We start from the raw sequence: 16,991 nt of genomic DNA, 5'->3' as shown, positions 1-16,991 counted from the left end.
GGTGGGGGGAGGGGGGGGAGGACGGGGTAGAACGGACCCACCGTGAGGCACGTTCCCACGATCTCATGAATGAACTCGCGTGGCTACTCGCTCCGTGGTGGGGTACTCGCGCCGCGTTCACCTTGCCTCGCCGTCGTCTTTCATCCTTCGCTCGCCGTCTTACCGTGCGAAGGCGAGAGGGCCGAGAGTTGCAACGGATAGACTCGAATTCGAACGTCGCGTCGAGAACGTCGTAGCTACGAGCACGATGTCGCGGGGTTGAAGAACCCTGGGTCAGCGCGAATCGACGAGAGAGGGGATCGATGCATTCGGTCATTTCTCTAAAGAGGGGAAATTTGACAAAGCGAAATTAGCGCTCGCTCGCTCGCTCGGTAAGAATAAGCATTGATTTTGTAGAATGAATGAGTTAGCGAGGAAATAAACGTCACGTTGATTGAAGATGAACGACACTGACGAGTATCTTCGAGCAAGTGTCGCGCAGGTTAACTGTATTTATATAAAGTCCATTCTACACGTAAGCCAATCTAAAGCGTTGATTTGAAAATCAAGCAAGCTTCAGATTGGCTGTCGCACACAAACTTGCGATCGGTTTTGTGTCCAATGTAGAATGAGCTTCAGATCCGGTTCCCGCCAATGTTTAAGATCAACTTTAACTTTTTCTAATTTCTTAGAAAGAGTAAATTGAACCGAGATTAAAATTGATCTTACGTTAGTGGAACCGGACCAGAGATATAACGTGTTTATGATATGAAAAGCAAATACTGTTTATGAAGTATCTATATAAAGTTATGTATAAAATAAAGTTATATTCGTCCAGAAAAATATATAGACAATAACGTCGAAACATAATTACGTCAATCGAATGAACAATACTATTCATCTACCAGCATTAAAGCAAAACTCTGCATCTTTAAAGCTCTTCATTTCATAGAAAAAGAGACTCTGATTGGTCGATTCTGTTAAGCATTATTTGTTACGTAAAGGACTGTGCTCCAACTTTTTAGACTCGTTCAACTCCTAATATTAAATTTAAACAAGTTAAAAATTTGACGTATTTCGAGATTTCAACAAAATAAGAATATATACTTTCTATGTGACGTAAATAAATTTTTATCCTTGTTTTAATTAATAACCAGCCAGCAGTCACGTGGAATGGCTTGTGATTATCAATTTAATCACGGAAAGCTCTTAAGTAAAGGTTGAACCTACCCAAGAGCCCGTGTATCTAAAAAGCCTGTATACTAAATATATATGACAACGCATTTGCGCGAAGCATTAATTTTATCCGCGTCAATTCGGAATTGGGAACCCATTTCCGTAACCTCGCTGCCGGGCTTCGGCATAAACCGTTACGGGCCAATAATTGCCAGTGCCGCGGCCGTCGATCGAGATAAACCGGCTTGTCGAATCACGTGAGAAAACAGGAAAGGCAAGGCATCGCCGGTTATGAGTTCCTGGTCCACCCTCTTTCGCTCTTCTGGCTTCTCGTGAATGAAGCGGAGTCGCGTGGCGCCTCGTGACGTCACAACCTGTTGCTAACCATTGCCCTCCTCTCTGCTCTGTCCCTCTCTCTGCCACCTCCCTCCCTCTCTCAGCACGCGTGCGCAAGAACGGATGTTGCTTTTTTTTTTGAATCAATGGAAAATGTCATTTGTATAAAAATAAAATAAAAAAAAAGCGATTGAGAATAAAAGTTTCGATAAATTTGTAATTCAGTTTAAAACAATTTCGAATGCACGACGTGTATAACTTCTTTACAGTGTCTGGAATTGGCAGGAAGTGGTCACTAACGTTACTTCCTGTGAAATCTAAAACCTATTTTTGTTAGCAAAGACAAACGGCTTTTCAAAACATAAAAATCTGCGTGGTTTTTTTAAGATCATATTTCGAAAATAAAAAATTAAAAACGAAACGCTTACTCATCGTTCAGTTTGAAATAAAGTCTAATTATAAAAGAATATTACAATCAATATTTATTTTAAAAAAAAGAAAAAATTCAAATATGACCGGACAAGATAAAAATTAAGAAGAAAAAAAGGAATAATTGGCACAAAATATCATATTTCTAATAAAATCGTTCCAATACGACTCTAAACAGTACACCCTGTAGAGTATCAAACGTTCTCAGGAATCTACTTTATCCACAGCGGTCAGATCGCATAAACGTATCCGTGGCTCTACCTATGGCTAACGTATCGAAGCCGTAGTAAAGACATCCGGTGAGCAAACCAGCAGAGGTAGACACTTGCTTGTTGGGGCACTGACCCGATTTTCTTCTCGCAGGGACGACTAATTTGCACAGTCATTTATAAGTTTATCAAATTTATGGACCCGAGTTATAAATACAGACCTTTATGGATCGTATACATCGACACAAAGACATTTTTGTGAATAATAATGTAATAAACATTTAAAAAAAAAAAGCAAAACTAACACGATCTAATTTAAGAATAACAAAAATTAGATCTGTACCTGTGCTTGAGACAGATAGAACAGAACAACGAAAACTCATTTTTTATTTAAATCTCCAACCAGATTTTCTTTTATTAACGCAAAACATCAATGACAGCGTTTCATTCTTCGCGAGCGATGCTATCTTTAATCTCGCTCGATAACCCAGCAAAACAGCTTCGGTACAATTATGAGCTGTGTTTTATATGAAGACAAAGTTCGAAAAATTTGTCGACCTTTAACATTAGAAGTACTAAAAGATTTTTACTCACAAAAAGGACAAAGTGAATCAATTAACTATAAAAAGGGAGAAAATAAAATATTATTTTGGAAAAGAAAATATTTCATCAATATAAAGGACACAATTATTGAAAAATCAAAATATTCCAAATTCCAATCTTTTACATAAAAAATATTAATGTAAAATATAAAAATCGATCAACAATGACCGCTCGGTATCTTTAGCATTAACGCGTGTTAAAAAAATTGCATTTTTTACGTTGAAATGCTGATTGTCTTGTTCTCTTATCTTAAAATATAATTCATACAGCAATATCATATCTCTGTGTTGGCAGTTAATTTTTTTAATGACAAAAAGAGATAACGACGTAGTTAAGTTGGCAAATTTATCAAATCGTTAAATTGAATTGAACTTATTCCGCGTAGAAATAACAATAAATATAGTGCAATGTTGATTAAATATGTTTTCAAATTTTACAATTAAAGTATATGCAATTAAAGTGACTTTAGAATTATGCGAAAAGACATTATATCTATACAATACCTTTCTCTTTGTTTATTCGGAAATGCTATTGATGTTCTACATTAACATCATTTTGCTATCGTATTTTCTTCGAGAAAGACGACAGCAAGATCAATATACATCAGTATCGGTCGGAGAAAAGATAAAACGGACCTACGCAAGCCATTTCAATCGTGAGGTCAACATCGATTTGTGCAAACAACGGACAACATCGAGCGAGCTGTGAGAAGAGAAATAGAAGAGATCTCATTTTGATAGCTATTATTTTTGTCACTTTTTCCCATCCAGACATCGTTTATTGTTTCAATCGATAGTCGTTTGCTTTTACAAAGCAAAGTAAAAAGTAGAAGAGAAGAAAATAAAGATATAATAAAATTTAAATGTTTAAATGTATAATTATATAAATTTCTGAATGTCCTTGAAGACTAATTAAATAATTAATGGAAGTGATTATAACATATCCTTCCTAAATTATTTGTACAATATCTTTTCGTGTAGTTGATTTAATAAGAAACGCCCAAAATATTGTATTAATATTTGATGTCTCTCAACGATGATTAATTAAATAATTAAAATAATACTGAAACTTTACATATAAATATTATAGTTCTCGTAAATAAAAAAAAGAACATATGTATAGAAGATAGCAAACCATAGCATAACATCTTGAATATGAAATAGAATTAATCAAATTAAATTTAGGTGAGACTATACGCTCGCAGTTTCATTTCACCAACAAAGTCAAAGCGTAAACGACCGAAAATTATATTTGGGAAACCATGTGGTTTGCCTCGATTCTTTTTTATTTTCGAGATACGAGAACGACCGACCAACTACTCTCGAGATCGCGTCTTCAAGAGCACAGCTCTGCCAAAGAAAGAAAGCCAGAATCGGGCAACGCTCGACAGGTCCAGCGAGGCCACTCGTTTACCGCGGGAAGGGTTTGTTTCAAACTGCAAATCGCCGTCGCCGACGATCGAGGACGTGAGAACCGTATCTGCGTCTGGTCTCGGGTAGGTAGGTAAGCAAAGCGAACGAGGAGGGAGGATGAAGGATGTAGCGGGAGGGAGAGGAGCTCGACCGCACGCACAGCTGCGGTTACGCGTTTCGCGCGATGTACACTAGGCGTCATAAATGCCTCTCTTGTATACTGGACATTTCATCGAACTTCACTTCGATATCTAAGAGTGCGATCCACTTCACGCTGCAAATGCTTTGAAGCATTCTTTGATTTATCTATTCGTAAAATTTTTCCTCCCGCAGCTCAACAAAGCATTAAGTACATCCAATCTGCAGCATTAACTGGATCGCATCTCAAATATCTTCAAATAAAATGATTCAAAAAATGTGACAAAACTATATCATTTAACGTAAAGTGCATATTATGTATTTTAAAATAATTTGAAAAAAGGTTGAGGATTAATGATTACTTTATATTATCAGATTATGTAACATAATTTAATGTTTTGTACATTAAATAAATTAAGGAAAAGGTAAATGCATTTTTTCTCAGATTTTGCTATGGACGGATTTTATATTTAGATATAAATATTTAGATATATACCTTTTTTTTTTTCTTTTTCGAAAAATGTCCGTATAATAAGTCATTTGTAGTGGCATTTATAGCACCTAATGTACCGTCTAGCCGACCTGCAACTTTCCTCTCCTCTCCACCCTTTCAGAAAGCCCACACCTCCACTCGTCTCACATTCCCATACAGGTGCAGGGCTTCTCCGGCAATTTCTCTCCTCTGTTTCTCATTCATCTCCCTTTTTCTGACAAACCCGAACGAATTTGGGTTCGCACGTCACGAGGTTGCTTTTCAGTATTCTTCCCATTCGTCCCTCCAAATAGCTGTACTGTGTTTATTGAATTTAACAAGCTTGCTAGAACGGTCTCAAAACCAACTGAGTTAATTACGAAAAAATAAAAAAAATCTAAAAATTTTGAACGTATCGTATGTGATATAAGATCAGATACGCTTCGATTTTGACTTGGATTTTCACAATAATGCGTACATAAAATGTACGCATCAGTAAAGTAAAATTCAAATATTTTTTACTTATTTATATATTTTGCATTAATAATTTATGTAAATCTGTTGCATTTGACTGAAAGATTTGTGATAGTGTTTGATTTATGATTAACATACAGAGGCACGAGACAAAAAGATAGGGACACGCACAGTTACGGGGCGGGACTTTTTAGTAAGTCAGGACACGTAATTTAACGAGCTTCGATCATCCGGTGTCGATTTGGTTGAGGGATAAATAGGAAATACACACCTCGTACTCAGAGACTGACAATTCTTATCCGTGTTGTAAAAAATATTCACTGATGTTCAATAAAAACAAAAATTTGTGTAATCATTTTCCACGCAACTAATTGATTTAACAATTATATACATAAAAATGAATACTAAAAATTTTAACGCTATTAAATTTGATAAGACTATCAATAAAGTAAACTTTAGTATCTTGATAAACTAACAAAAATTTATGTTTTTTAAAACATATTAGATACAAGTAAAACTCGTTAGTCTAAAAGCACTTTTATCTAAAATAAGAATCTTTTCATTAAATTTATGCAATAGAGAAGATATAAAAAAAAAGAAAGAGAAATGAAATGTGCGAGACACATATAATTAAAATATAATTAAAATACAGCAATTTAAAAAACGAAAATTAATTTAAAAAATATATAAAGATACTACTGCGTGTGGTATCTTTATATTTTGTTATCGATTGTAACTTAACGATTCATCTCACACTCCATTAAAGTATTAATGGCAAAATAACGATGCGGTGACTAAACTTTCCTCGAAGTTTCTTGGCCCGACGTCTCACACGGTATTTGCCATACGAATTCATATTTATGAGACAACATTTCTTCACGAGCACGCGAGGGAGCGAGAGCCGAATTTACCACAGTGTTACATTCGCGACGCAGATGCGTTACGTTTTATGTGCAACGACACATAAGAAGCGCAAAACAAATCTCTCGCCATCGCGTCAATGTCAGGATAGACAATGGCTATTTGCATAAAACATTCTGAGTACCGACTGCCATCGATGGCAGCGTGTCGTAAACGAAGATCGAATGTTCGATCGTTTGACAATAGTGTTGGAGATTGTTATGAAAAAAGCAAATGGGAAGATTATGGCCGCATAAATAATGGAAAATTCAAAGAACAATCGTAGTAATAATTGAGATACTTGAATAAAGTTATTCTACACTTTTTTTCTAATAAAATTAATTAATAAATAATAAAACAACTGTCTCTAATAATATTTGTTATAACAATTGAATAGAATTTTTCATGTTTCCATATTGTTATCAATCGCAAGAAAATTGTATAGGAATAAATCTTGACGGATAAGATTTTATACGAATATCGTAATTATAATATATAAATCGCTTGATTTACTTTCACAAATTATTTTCGTCACTCATTAAATGTGCATTGAGCTAATATTTAAAGTCATTAACCATTCGCGACATAACATGTGGTCTCGTACTGCATGCTAGATATACAGTAGTCTAAAATTAAGCAAATCAACGCGCGTGAAAGATACGTATCAAATATTGATTGTTGACCGACGAGTAGCAATGAATTAATTTCGAGCGGTTTCACTATTTAATTATTTACGCGTGCATTACCACCACGTGGATTTTACGGTAATAAACAGAGCCACGTCTGATTCACGCCCACCGAAAGTTAAATGACACACGATAAATCGGCCGGCTAATTATACGCAATTTACGCGCTTGAGTTACGTTATTACATGGTTGTTATTACGGCACAGTCAGTATACTGTTCGATTGATGTCCTACGCTCATATCTATGGCATTGCTTACGTTCTAATTGCTAATTGCGTGGGATACGTTTTCAATTTATAGATAGATTTCTACATAAATGCTGTAATATTATTAAACAAACGTTAAGTCTCCGTGTAATAGATTTAAAATAGTGGCAAAGAAATGATTAAAACATGAATATAAAACAATATTTAAATTTATAGCGCTTCCTGTAGATACAGTGAATATCGCAAAAATATAATACCAAGGATGAAAAGATGTTTTTTAAACTAAAGATAGATTTATTTAATATACATTTTTAAAGTAGGACAATATAACTGAAAATTACTTTAACGAGCATTAATCAAAAAATGAAATAAAAAGATATTTCATAATATTTTTATCCAGATAAAAGAGAAAGGAATAATTTAAATATAAATTTTTATAATTTAAATGTTATGTGGCATGACAGAAAATTTTCAGTGTTCCTACCGTTGTTATAAAACTGACACTTGTAAACTAACACTTGTAAACTCTTAAAAAAACGAACAGTGGACAAAAATGAAACAGAAAATTTTTAAGTATTTAAATGTGAATCTTTCTCTCTTATTGCTATACAAATATTTAGTTATCTCTTCACCTACAGACGTGTTAATTTTATCGATTCGTAAAACTGATAAGTGCATAAACAAACGTTATCAACAAACGTTGTGGATCTATGTTGCAACTGTTTAGAGAGCATAGTTTATTATCCGTCTGTTTCTCGGATAGTAACATCTAAATATTTACAAGAATGATTCACGAGTTCGATTGCGCAAGTTTAAAAAAAGGCACAGATCAGTGAAAAATGCCCCTCGAAGTTGGATAAGATCGGATAAATGGGTGGGGGCGACGCGTCCGACGCGTATGCGTAGCCTCATACACGCGTCCGAAAGAGAATGGAAGGCGGGGGCGTTTAGTGGGGGGGCTTTAATGAGGATGCTGCTGATTATCCAATTCGTAAATTCTCGCTACATTTTGATCGCGCACGACGAGCCGCGAGTAACAAGGATGACTCGCACTGCCACTCGACACTATACATTCGTCCTAGAAAATTCCGATTTTCAGCGTGACGAAATCCACTTTCCTGCCCCATTATAAGTTAATCACTCGCCAGTTACTCGGATACAGTAAAACGACGAAGAAACGAAATAAAAAGAGAAAATTTTGTGTACAATACTAATTTTTTAATGAGAAATATTGCCGTTTATCTTCTTAAATTTATCTTTGTGTATTGTTTATACGAATCCAATCTAATTTTATACACCTATATATATATAATATAACGAAAAACAAACATGTTATTGAAATTTCACGGAAAGAAAAATGTTAAATTTTATTTCAAGTTAATATGCGATAATATTAAACTGACAAAACAAACACATTGTTTAGAACAATTTTCGCATATCAGAATTACAGTAAATATCCGATTGTTTTGTTTGATATTATGCAAGAGGCGCGATACAACATTCGCGCGATCTAATTGAACAAATCATATACGCAGTTCATGTAGCAAGTACTCGAATTATGCAAGCGGATGTAAATATACCTCTAAGTATCTGGTCCGACATTAACACAACGTTACATACATCGAAATCGCAGTTGTCTCGTGAAATCGTATTTCACGAGACGACGAAAGAGCTGATTTCACTATTCTTCTCATTATCAGTTTGTCCCTTTCGTTCCGAGAAATCGATATTTTTATACAAAATAAAGAAGTACCAGAAACCTTTCACAATACTTCTCAAGTAGAAGTACAAGTGGCCGGTTCCTGATTAAAGAGTAAGGAATATATGTACCACGTACTTTTAGATGACAAATAGCTTTTAAACTTGACAAAATCATACGCCCGCGAACAATCGCTTAATGAGAATATTAAGCTGGACGATTATTAACGCTGTCTGGACACTCTCGTAAATTTTTCTCACGCCATTCCGTATGCGTTATATTAACAAGACGATAAAATATTCACCAACGACTACAATCGTATTGTGTGAATAATTGTGAAATTTGAAAAAATATTTTCTTCTTTCAAAAATTTTTTAATAAATTGCTAAATATAATATTAAATCACAAAAAGTACAGCTTCGACAAATTCATATTGACGTTTGTATTGACAATGTACGTCATATTTCTTTGTCTCAAAGTGTCCATCCAAAAATTTTTTTTAAATATATTATTTGCTTGTTCATCATACAAATTATTACAAATGTAATATAATCGTAATATAAATTTAATTTATACAATATATCTGAATAGTGTGTGTCAATCTATTCTCTCTTGTCAAAGATAATGCAATTATATATTAATCCTTTTCATAAATATATTTATAATCTAAAACCTAAATTTTCCAAATTGCGTGCCAAATAAATATGCACGCAGCAAAATATATACAGCTGTACTTGTCGAATTTAATTCAATTTTAATCGAATTTAATTTTAGTTTTTAGATATTTGATAGTCTAATTAACCGATGATGTTTATTAACTCATGTGATAACAAAGGATAAAAAAAAATAAATATATTTATATAAAATTGAGTATTTGCAGTATTTTTAGACGCTTAGTGTCTAAATCCCTTAAAAGCACTGTTTCTCGAGCGATTAAGAAGATAAGCATGGGGATTGGAAAGACTCACCTAAGGAGCTTTCCGGATCAGAGAGGTCCGACAAGGAAGGCACCTTCTGCATCGAAGTAATTCTGGGAGGGAGAATCGGCACCAAACCTTCTTCTTCGGCGTCGGAGGTCATCTCTTGCTTCAACAACTTCGTCATCATCGTCAACATACTGCAACTGTCGGTGATAATATTGGCTCCCAGGAAGCTACCCATATTCCGAATGCGCTAATAAAATATATATATCGTTAACTCGCGCTGGCACGCCCGCCTTTATCTATGTAAAAAATTTCGTTGTGACATATGTGCATATCTTACAGTAAAGTGCAGTAACATGTTTTTGTCAAACGTTTAAATCTAGCATCTTTATTTAAAATTGTTCAAAATAAGCAAGTTTCGATGTGAAAGGGACATGAAGGGAAAGTTCATGAAAACTTTGGAAAAGAGGAGATCTGTATGTTGGAAAAGTAAGAAAAGCAAATTAGAGAGATAACCAGTTAGTCGCTGAAGGAGGAAGCAATGTGCATGCGTTATTCGTTGAGGAAGAAAGGGATAAAGAGGGGACACACAGCTTGCAGCAGAAAAAAGAATGGAGAGAGTGTTCGTGTTGGCGATAGTCACGACTCGCTTGACCTTCGTATGAAAGACTCTTAAGTTGAATGAAATGTCGCGATGAAATGACGCAACAGCGTGTAATGCGCGTGATCTAGTACTACGAGGAATCAATGAACGTGATTCGTACGGAAGAAATTAAACTTGAATATATTTTTTAGCTACCGATCAGTTTAAAAAATTCTTTTAATGAAGAAAAAATAATATCATTGGACCCTTGATTGGACCATATTATCGAAATTATTAACTATCATAGATGGAAGTTGCGCGAGTTTGTTAATTTTTCCCAAATTAGCAGCGTTTAATTATAATTAATATTTGTTAAAAATTTAATAATAAATGAGCGATGACAATAGATAAATAAAAAAATAACTCGCTTTCTCTCTTTTTCTTCATAATTTTTAAATATCTATATATTATAATATACAGTTTTTTCTATAATATGTAATTATTATCAATAATGTACATTAATTAATATATAATTTTTATAATTATTTTTTATAAGTGTAATATTATTTTATACGTGCGAGAACATAATAATTCATCTTTTTCTTATTGCACTATCATTTAGATGGATAACACAAATGATAAGCAAAAACGATCCTATATATGCTAATAATATACGACTAAATTCGAACTTGTAAAACGATCTTTCTGTATAATAATTATTTGTTAAGTTATCACAGTGATAAAAAGCTCACAACACGTATATATATATATATATGTAGACAACTAGAAAGCGGTTAAAGATCCTGAGTCTTGTCACGTTTTATTCCGCTATCTTTCTTTGTATCCTTATTCTTCTCTCTTTCTATGTTTACGTATCTATTCGCTTATCTCTTCCTCTTTCGTCGTCAGTATTCGATGCTGAATGAAGATCTATTCATCGCAAGCTAATAGTACGTGACCGAGTCAATTATTGATAGACGAGTCATCTATAACGATGATATCTCTCAGATGCGACCGAGCGAGTGAATCGTCGAGACGATTATCTTACGACAAAATGATCGAATGCTATAATGTGTACAATTGGCAATCGTACTGGTTTCTTCACTAACATTGACCGCGGCCTTCTTCATAAATTTTTACACAAATTTTTATCTTGCCAAGATTAAGGCCAATACGAAAAATGATAATATCGATTATCATGAACTTAACAGATTACACGAATTATCTCGCAATTGAATTATAAATTTTTTAATCTATCTGTAATCATGTTTTTGACTCTCCATCTACAGTTTGGGTCTTTTTTGTCCAGTCCAAATTTTTATTCTGTTTTAAATTTTCAAAAAAATGTGGAAAAAAGTTCAAAATTCATTACTTATTTTTCACAACATCTCTCTTACATTATCAAATATTTTGGATGCAAAATATTTTAAGGAAGGGAACTGAACTCCCCCTTCTTGCAAAATTCAACTCCAGATTGCAAATAAAACTTAAGAAAAGTTCGTTTATTCCGTATTAAGTATAATAAAGTCTTTACTAAAATCGCAACATAAAATTTATGATATTATGAGATGAGAAATATCAGCGGAGAAATACTCGATAATGTTTACGAGAGAAATCGCGGTTCGTTATCACGGAATTTCAAGAGCCGGCACGCACGATCGTTTTTCGCCGTGGCAAAAATAGAGTTTCAGAAGTATTCTCGATAATAGTCCTTTCAGACATGTAAATCTATTCGAGCCACGCAGCGACCAGCGAGGAGGAAGAACAAATCAGCAAGAGCAGCGCGCTTTGAGAATATCGCGAGATAAGTTACGTTCATCGAACACGATTGGGAAACTGCATTCATTCAGAAATTGCATTATCAATTTGCGATTACTTGTTTTTTTTCTTCATAAACGCGTGAACTTTTGCGTAATTTTATATAACGCATCCGTTGAAGATTTTTAATTCATATTAGACGTAGTATAAGCCGACGGATGTAAACTGTTTGCGAATAATACATGATAAGCTTGATACAAATCTATAAATTTTACTTGCATAACAAAGCGAGTTAAAAGACAGATATTGATCGATAGAACGTGAAGTCGTATCCGAGGTCGTGAGAATATATCTTGATATTTTTATCGAGATTCAAAGTGTGGTCCGTACCTTTCAAAACACTATGATATCTTTTAAAGCAAAATCCGCAAATATTTATCATTCTGCGGTAAAAGAATATTACAAATAAAAAAAAAACCGAAAATATAGAATAAAAACAAATTATAAAATACTTTTAAAAATCAAAACAGTTTTTTTATTACAATATGCGATATTTGGTAATTTTTTGTCTTCTAAAACTATCGATAAAAGATGATAACACAGGGCGATAATAAGTACAAGGCATGATTGACGATGTTTAAGTTCGTATCCGACAAATATTTCTTTCACAAATATTTTCGTTTATGGATGACGAAGATTTCTCTGTATCTCCGATAGTCCAGGTAAACGGACCACACACCGTAACGTTTTTAGCAGCAAATTCTATTGATGAATGGAGCATCATCTTGGCACAAATGTTATCCGCATCGTGCACGCGCGACATTTCGAGTCGTCAAACGCGATAAGATAAATTTTACATTGACATCAAACGTGAAGTGCAAGTTGTTTGTCGCCGATTTTGCTTTTAGTCAAATATCCGATAAAATAGAAATAAAAAATATAGAGAAAGACACGAGTTAACGGGGCAGATCAATAGATAAATTTTATAATAAAATAAATGAAACTTAATAATGAAATAAAAAAAAGGAAATGTAATATAGAAAATTTCGATCCCCTTTATTTTTTGTTCTCCTTGATTTTTCCTATAAATGATTTATCTTGGCACAAGTATTTTTTTTTTTATTCATTTAAAATCATATTAAAGAGAAGGGTAATCATAATTCCGATTGCTACATAAATATAATATCGATTTGATATATGTCACGGCTGGAATGCTAATATTGCTCGTCACTGACTGTAATTTATGCTAATATGTACGTCATGTACGCGTGCAATTACGTCCATATCGCAAACATGCATTTAACCAAAGAGTACGAACAATGTAATTCAACTCAATACATTTCATATATCGCGACAAGGGTACCGTTCGTTACGTAATATTTACGAAGGCAATGACGACAATGTAGTGACAAGTTTCTACGCGATGTTTTATCTTAGATCGCGTCGCACCGATAAATAATTGACTAACGAAGCCGTTAACAAAGCGTTAACAAAGCGTTAACAAAGCCGTTCGTTAATGAATCCCGCGCATGAGCCTTTAATGGCGACCGTATTGAAAATAAATCTATGAACAATGTTAAGAATGCAAGTGAGTCAACGTTCAAAGCGCATAGCCGATCAGACAACTACCTGACAGAAAAAAAAAAGATAAAAGGGTCGCTCACGTGATGTTGGTCCTTTGTAACTTCTTTCTTAAGGGTTTCTTAAAGGTTTGTGTCCACGAACTGCTAGAAGTCAGTCCAAGAATTCGGACAGAGAAAGAATGAACAAATCTCATTTGAACAACTTGAGCAAATCACACAATTAAACAAATCATCACATGATCAATGCAATTGGTCAATTCTTTTTTCATCTTTGAATGAATAAAAAATTTCGAGATCTTGGACCGATTTCTAGCATCATGGACACAAAGGCTTAAGGCGAAAACATAAAAATTTTTATTCTGTTGAAAATAACGGAAAAATTTTTCATTTTTCATATTTCCGCTCTAAAGAAAAATTATGCATGCATTGCTATTCAGACAAGAGATTTACGCTCGACACGTAGTGAGATTGATATTCTTATTATTTCATATTCTTAATAATTGTTGTTTATGTAAAGCTGTAATTACATTGCTTATGAAATCCAAATATTTTCGTTCCAAACTTGTGATTTATATATGTATAAAGTTCCATTAATAATCGAATTATATTATATTTAAATAATGATACAGGAGCTGTATCAAGTTGTGATGGTGGTGTCTGATCTCTCTCTCTCTCTATTGCATATAATATAATATTATATTTCACAGCGTTCACGCCAATAATCGATATTTCGATATTTGATAATATAAACCGTAATGGAAAATAAACTCTACATAAATCTCGAACAATAGAGAATATGTTGCATATTGCATGTAGAAATAAGATAAAGTTAGTTGATGCGCGTGTCATATTAAAAAAAAAAGACAACGCAGCTAAGTTGACAAGTTTTCTCGATCAATCGCTCAGTAACTTTAATAATTAGCATCGTGCTTTTACCATGACGTGATTGTATGATTATTATTAAATTATTTTAATTCATTATCTTAATTAATTGTGTAAAAAATGCAATATTACATTAGTTTATTCATGGAATTATAAAATGGTTTTTATAAACATTAGCTAGATTTAATTGATATTTGAATAATTCTCTGTTTTTAAATATAGAAAATTATTTAAAAAAGTAGAGTTTCGCGTAGATCTTAATTTAACTAATATTTATGGAACGATTCTCTATACTCTCTATAGAATCATTCTATTTTATACTAAAAATTATAATAATGTTAGACAGAAAAAAAGATTACACGTATAATACATGAAATCTGTTGTGATATGTGATAGATACAAATATTATCACTTCGCGAAAGAATCATATAGATTGTATGATAACATTAAAAAAACAAAACAAAGAACAATAATACTTGCTACGACATTACGAAAACTAAATTTATTCTTGCGTTGGATTTGCTGGCCTGGATATCTTATCGATTACGCTGATTAATTAATCGGTCAGACGTTGCTACGATTATATCCACCTCGAATGCAAGCGAAATTAAATTAGAGAACAGCTCATTCACGACTCACATTAATAGCTTATCGGAAAAATCAATGCCACAGCGTTTCTCTCGCTTGTAGTATCGACGCTTCGAGTTAATATTTAAAAAATAATAATTGCGTGGTTTATGTAAAACTGTGATTATATTGCTTATGAAATCCAAATATTTTCGTTCCAAATCTGTGATTTATATATGTATAAAATTAATAATCGAATTATATTGTATTTAAATAATGGAGCTGTATCAGGTTGCGTGGTGTCTGATCTATTGCATATAATGTATTATATTTCACAGCGTTCACGCCAATAATCGATAATTTGATATTTGGTAATATAAACCGTAATGGAAAATAAACTCTACATAAATCTCGAACAATAGAGAACATGTTTCGCAATTAAATTATAAATTCGAATAGTTAATATGTAAAACAAATACGTCTATAAACAGATATGATTGTATAAGGTTCAGACTTTATAATGAGAATGACAATAGTAGAAATATATCGTGCATGCAACGAAGGAAGCGGATGAACCGCGCCCACACTTAATTTAAGATCGATGGCTTGTAAGTTTTCAGTCGTTAAATTAGCTAGACAACCTATCATTAAAACAATCGTAATAGTCAACTTTAAGTATTAAAAGATTGTGTAGCAAGAAAAATTAAAATCTGATTAAATAAAAAGAAAAAAAAATAACAATAACAAACACGTGGAACTAACATTAATCGGTACGTGCAATGTTTAACATATTAAATTGTCACCTTTCGTGTTATCTATTCGTGATGAATATACGGAGAAAATTCAAATTCGAAGACGAAAGCGTATAATGACGCAGCATAATTGAGGTTTAGTATACAATGAGCGAAAAAATCGCTGGCGTTACAGTGAAAAATTTCATGATTGTCGAAACAGCGAGGAAGTAGGATGAGAGTAGTGTTAAGTGTGTTGTGAAGAGCCGCGTCGCAGCATTTTACAAATAATCCATTAAACAGAACTAAAATTACATTGTCCCTTTATATCTCCTTGCCGCTACGCGCACAGAAAGCAAAGAACGGACAGAAGGCCAAGAATGGAAGACGTGGGACGCGAATGCACTAGCTGCGAGGCGCACAGGCCACGTGGGTAGCATGTAACAAAAATATTATAACAAACGATGAAAGGCAATGTAATAATAGCGTTCGATGTTTAATAGACGGGAAAAAGTAAAAATACACGAGACATCGTATATAAAATGTAGGTAAACCAAATCAGTCATGTCTCCCATCCTTCCCTGTGTATCGAATAAAAGTGAAATATAAGTGTGAAGTATGCAGCAAGAAAGATCTACAGTAACGCGACTGGAACTGCGTTATGGCTTTACTGTCACGTGGAAAGTAAGGGGGAAAAAAAAGCCGAAGAACGAGAATGGTGTGTAGGATGATGAAGTTGCCGCATCGTCGTTGTGCAGCGAGCAAATGTATGACGTAGGCAAGACGAGCAACGGTGCATGCGACTAGAACGACCAGAGGAGCATGCAGAAGGTCTGGCTGCATGATGCGGGAAGGGATGCTATTTCTGGCGGCTTCGGTTTCCCTTTCTCCTCCCCTATGCGTCGCATTTCCTCCCGCGCACAACGCCTCTCCACATCTTGTTTCTCTCAACTGGTACACTGGATTTCTCCATTTCTATATACGATCAAACGATTCAAGTCGTGTGGTCCATTTAATATTCGGAATCATATCGCTCTTGCTATTCTACTCTATTTTTTTTATCTCTAGCAGTCGCGTTAAATTAATTATTCACATTAATTTTATTTAATTTACAAAATTTACAAACGGTTTGACAAATACTGATTAAAGTTAAATATTGTTTAACTAAACTGATTCAACATAATTTCTAAAAAAAGAGACAAAAGATAAATAACTTAAACAATAAACTTCAACTAATATTTATAT

General features: G+C 33.7%; 1 protein-coding gene across 3 annotated transcripts in view; it reads right to left on the bottom strand.

Annotated features, from left to right (window-relative positions):
• LOC108745624 (ETS-like protein pointed) overlaps positions 1-16,991 on the bottom strand; it is a 120,830-nt gene that overhangs the window by 92,264 nt on the left and 11,575 nt on the right. For all 3 annotated transcript variants that reach the window (XM_018481895.1, XM_018481897.1, XM_018481896.1), the window contains exon 3: positions 9,688-9,892. In XM_018481895.1, the coding sequence (XP_018337397.1) occupies positions 9,688-9,892 (205 nt within the window). The remainder of the gene's footprint in view (positions 1-9,687; positions 9,893-16,991) is intronic.

This window comes from Trachymyrmex septentrionalis, unplaced genomic scaffold, assembly GCF_001594115.1.
Source record: "Trachymyrmex septentrionalis isolate Tsep2-gDNA-1 unplaced genomic scaffold, Tsep1.0 scaffold14, whole genome shotgun sequence".
Classification (NCBI taxonomy): Eukaryota; Metazoa; Arthropoda; class Insecta; order Hymenoptera; family Formicidae; genus Trachymyrmex; species Trachymyrmex septentrionalis.
Note: the sequence above shows the minus strand (reverse complement) of the source record. Positions and strands in the feature narration are given on the sequence as shown.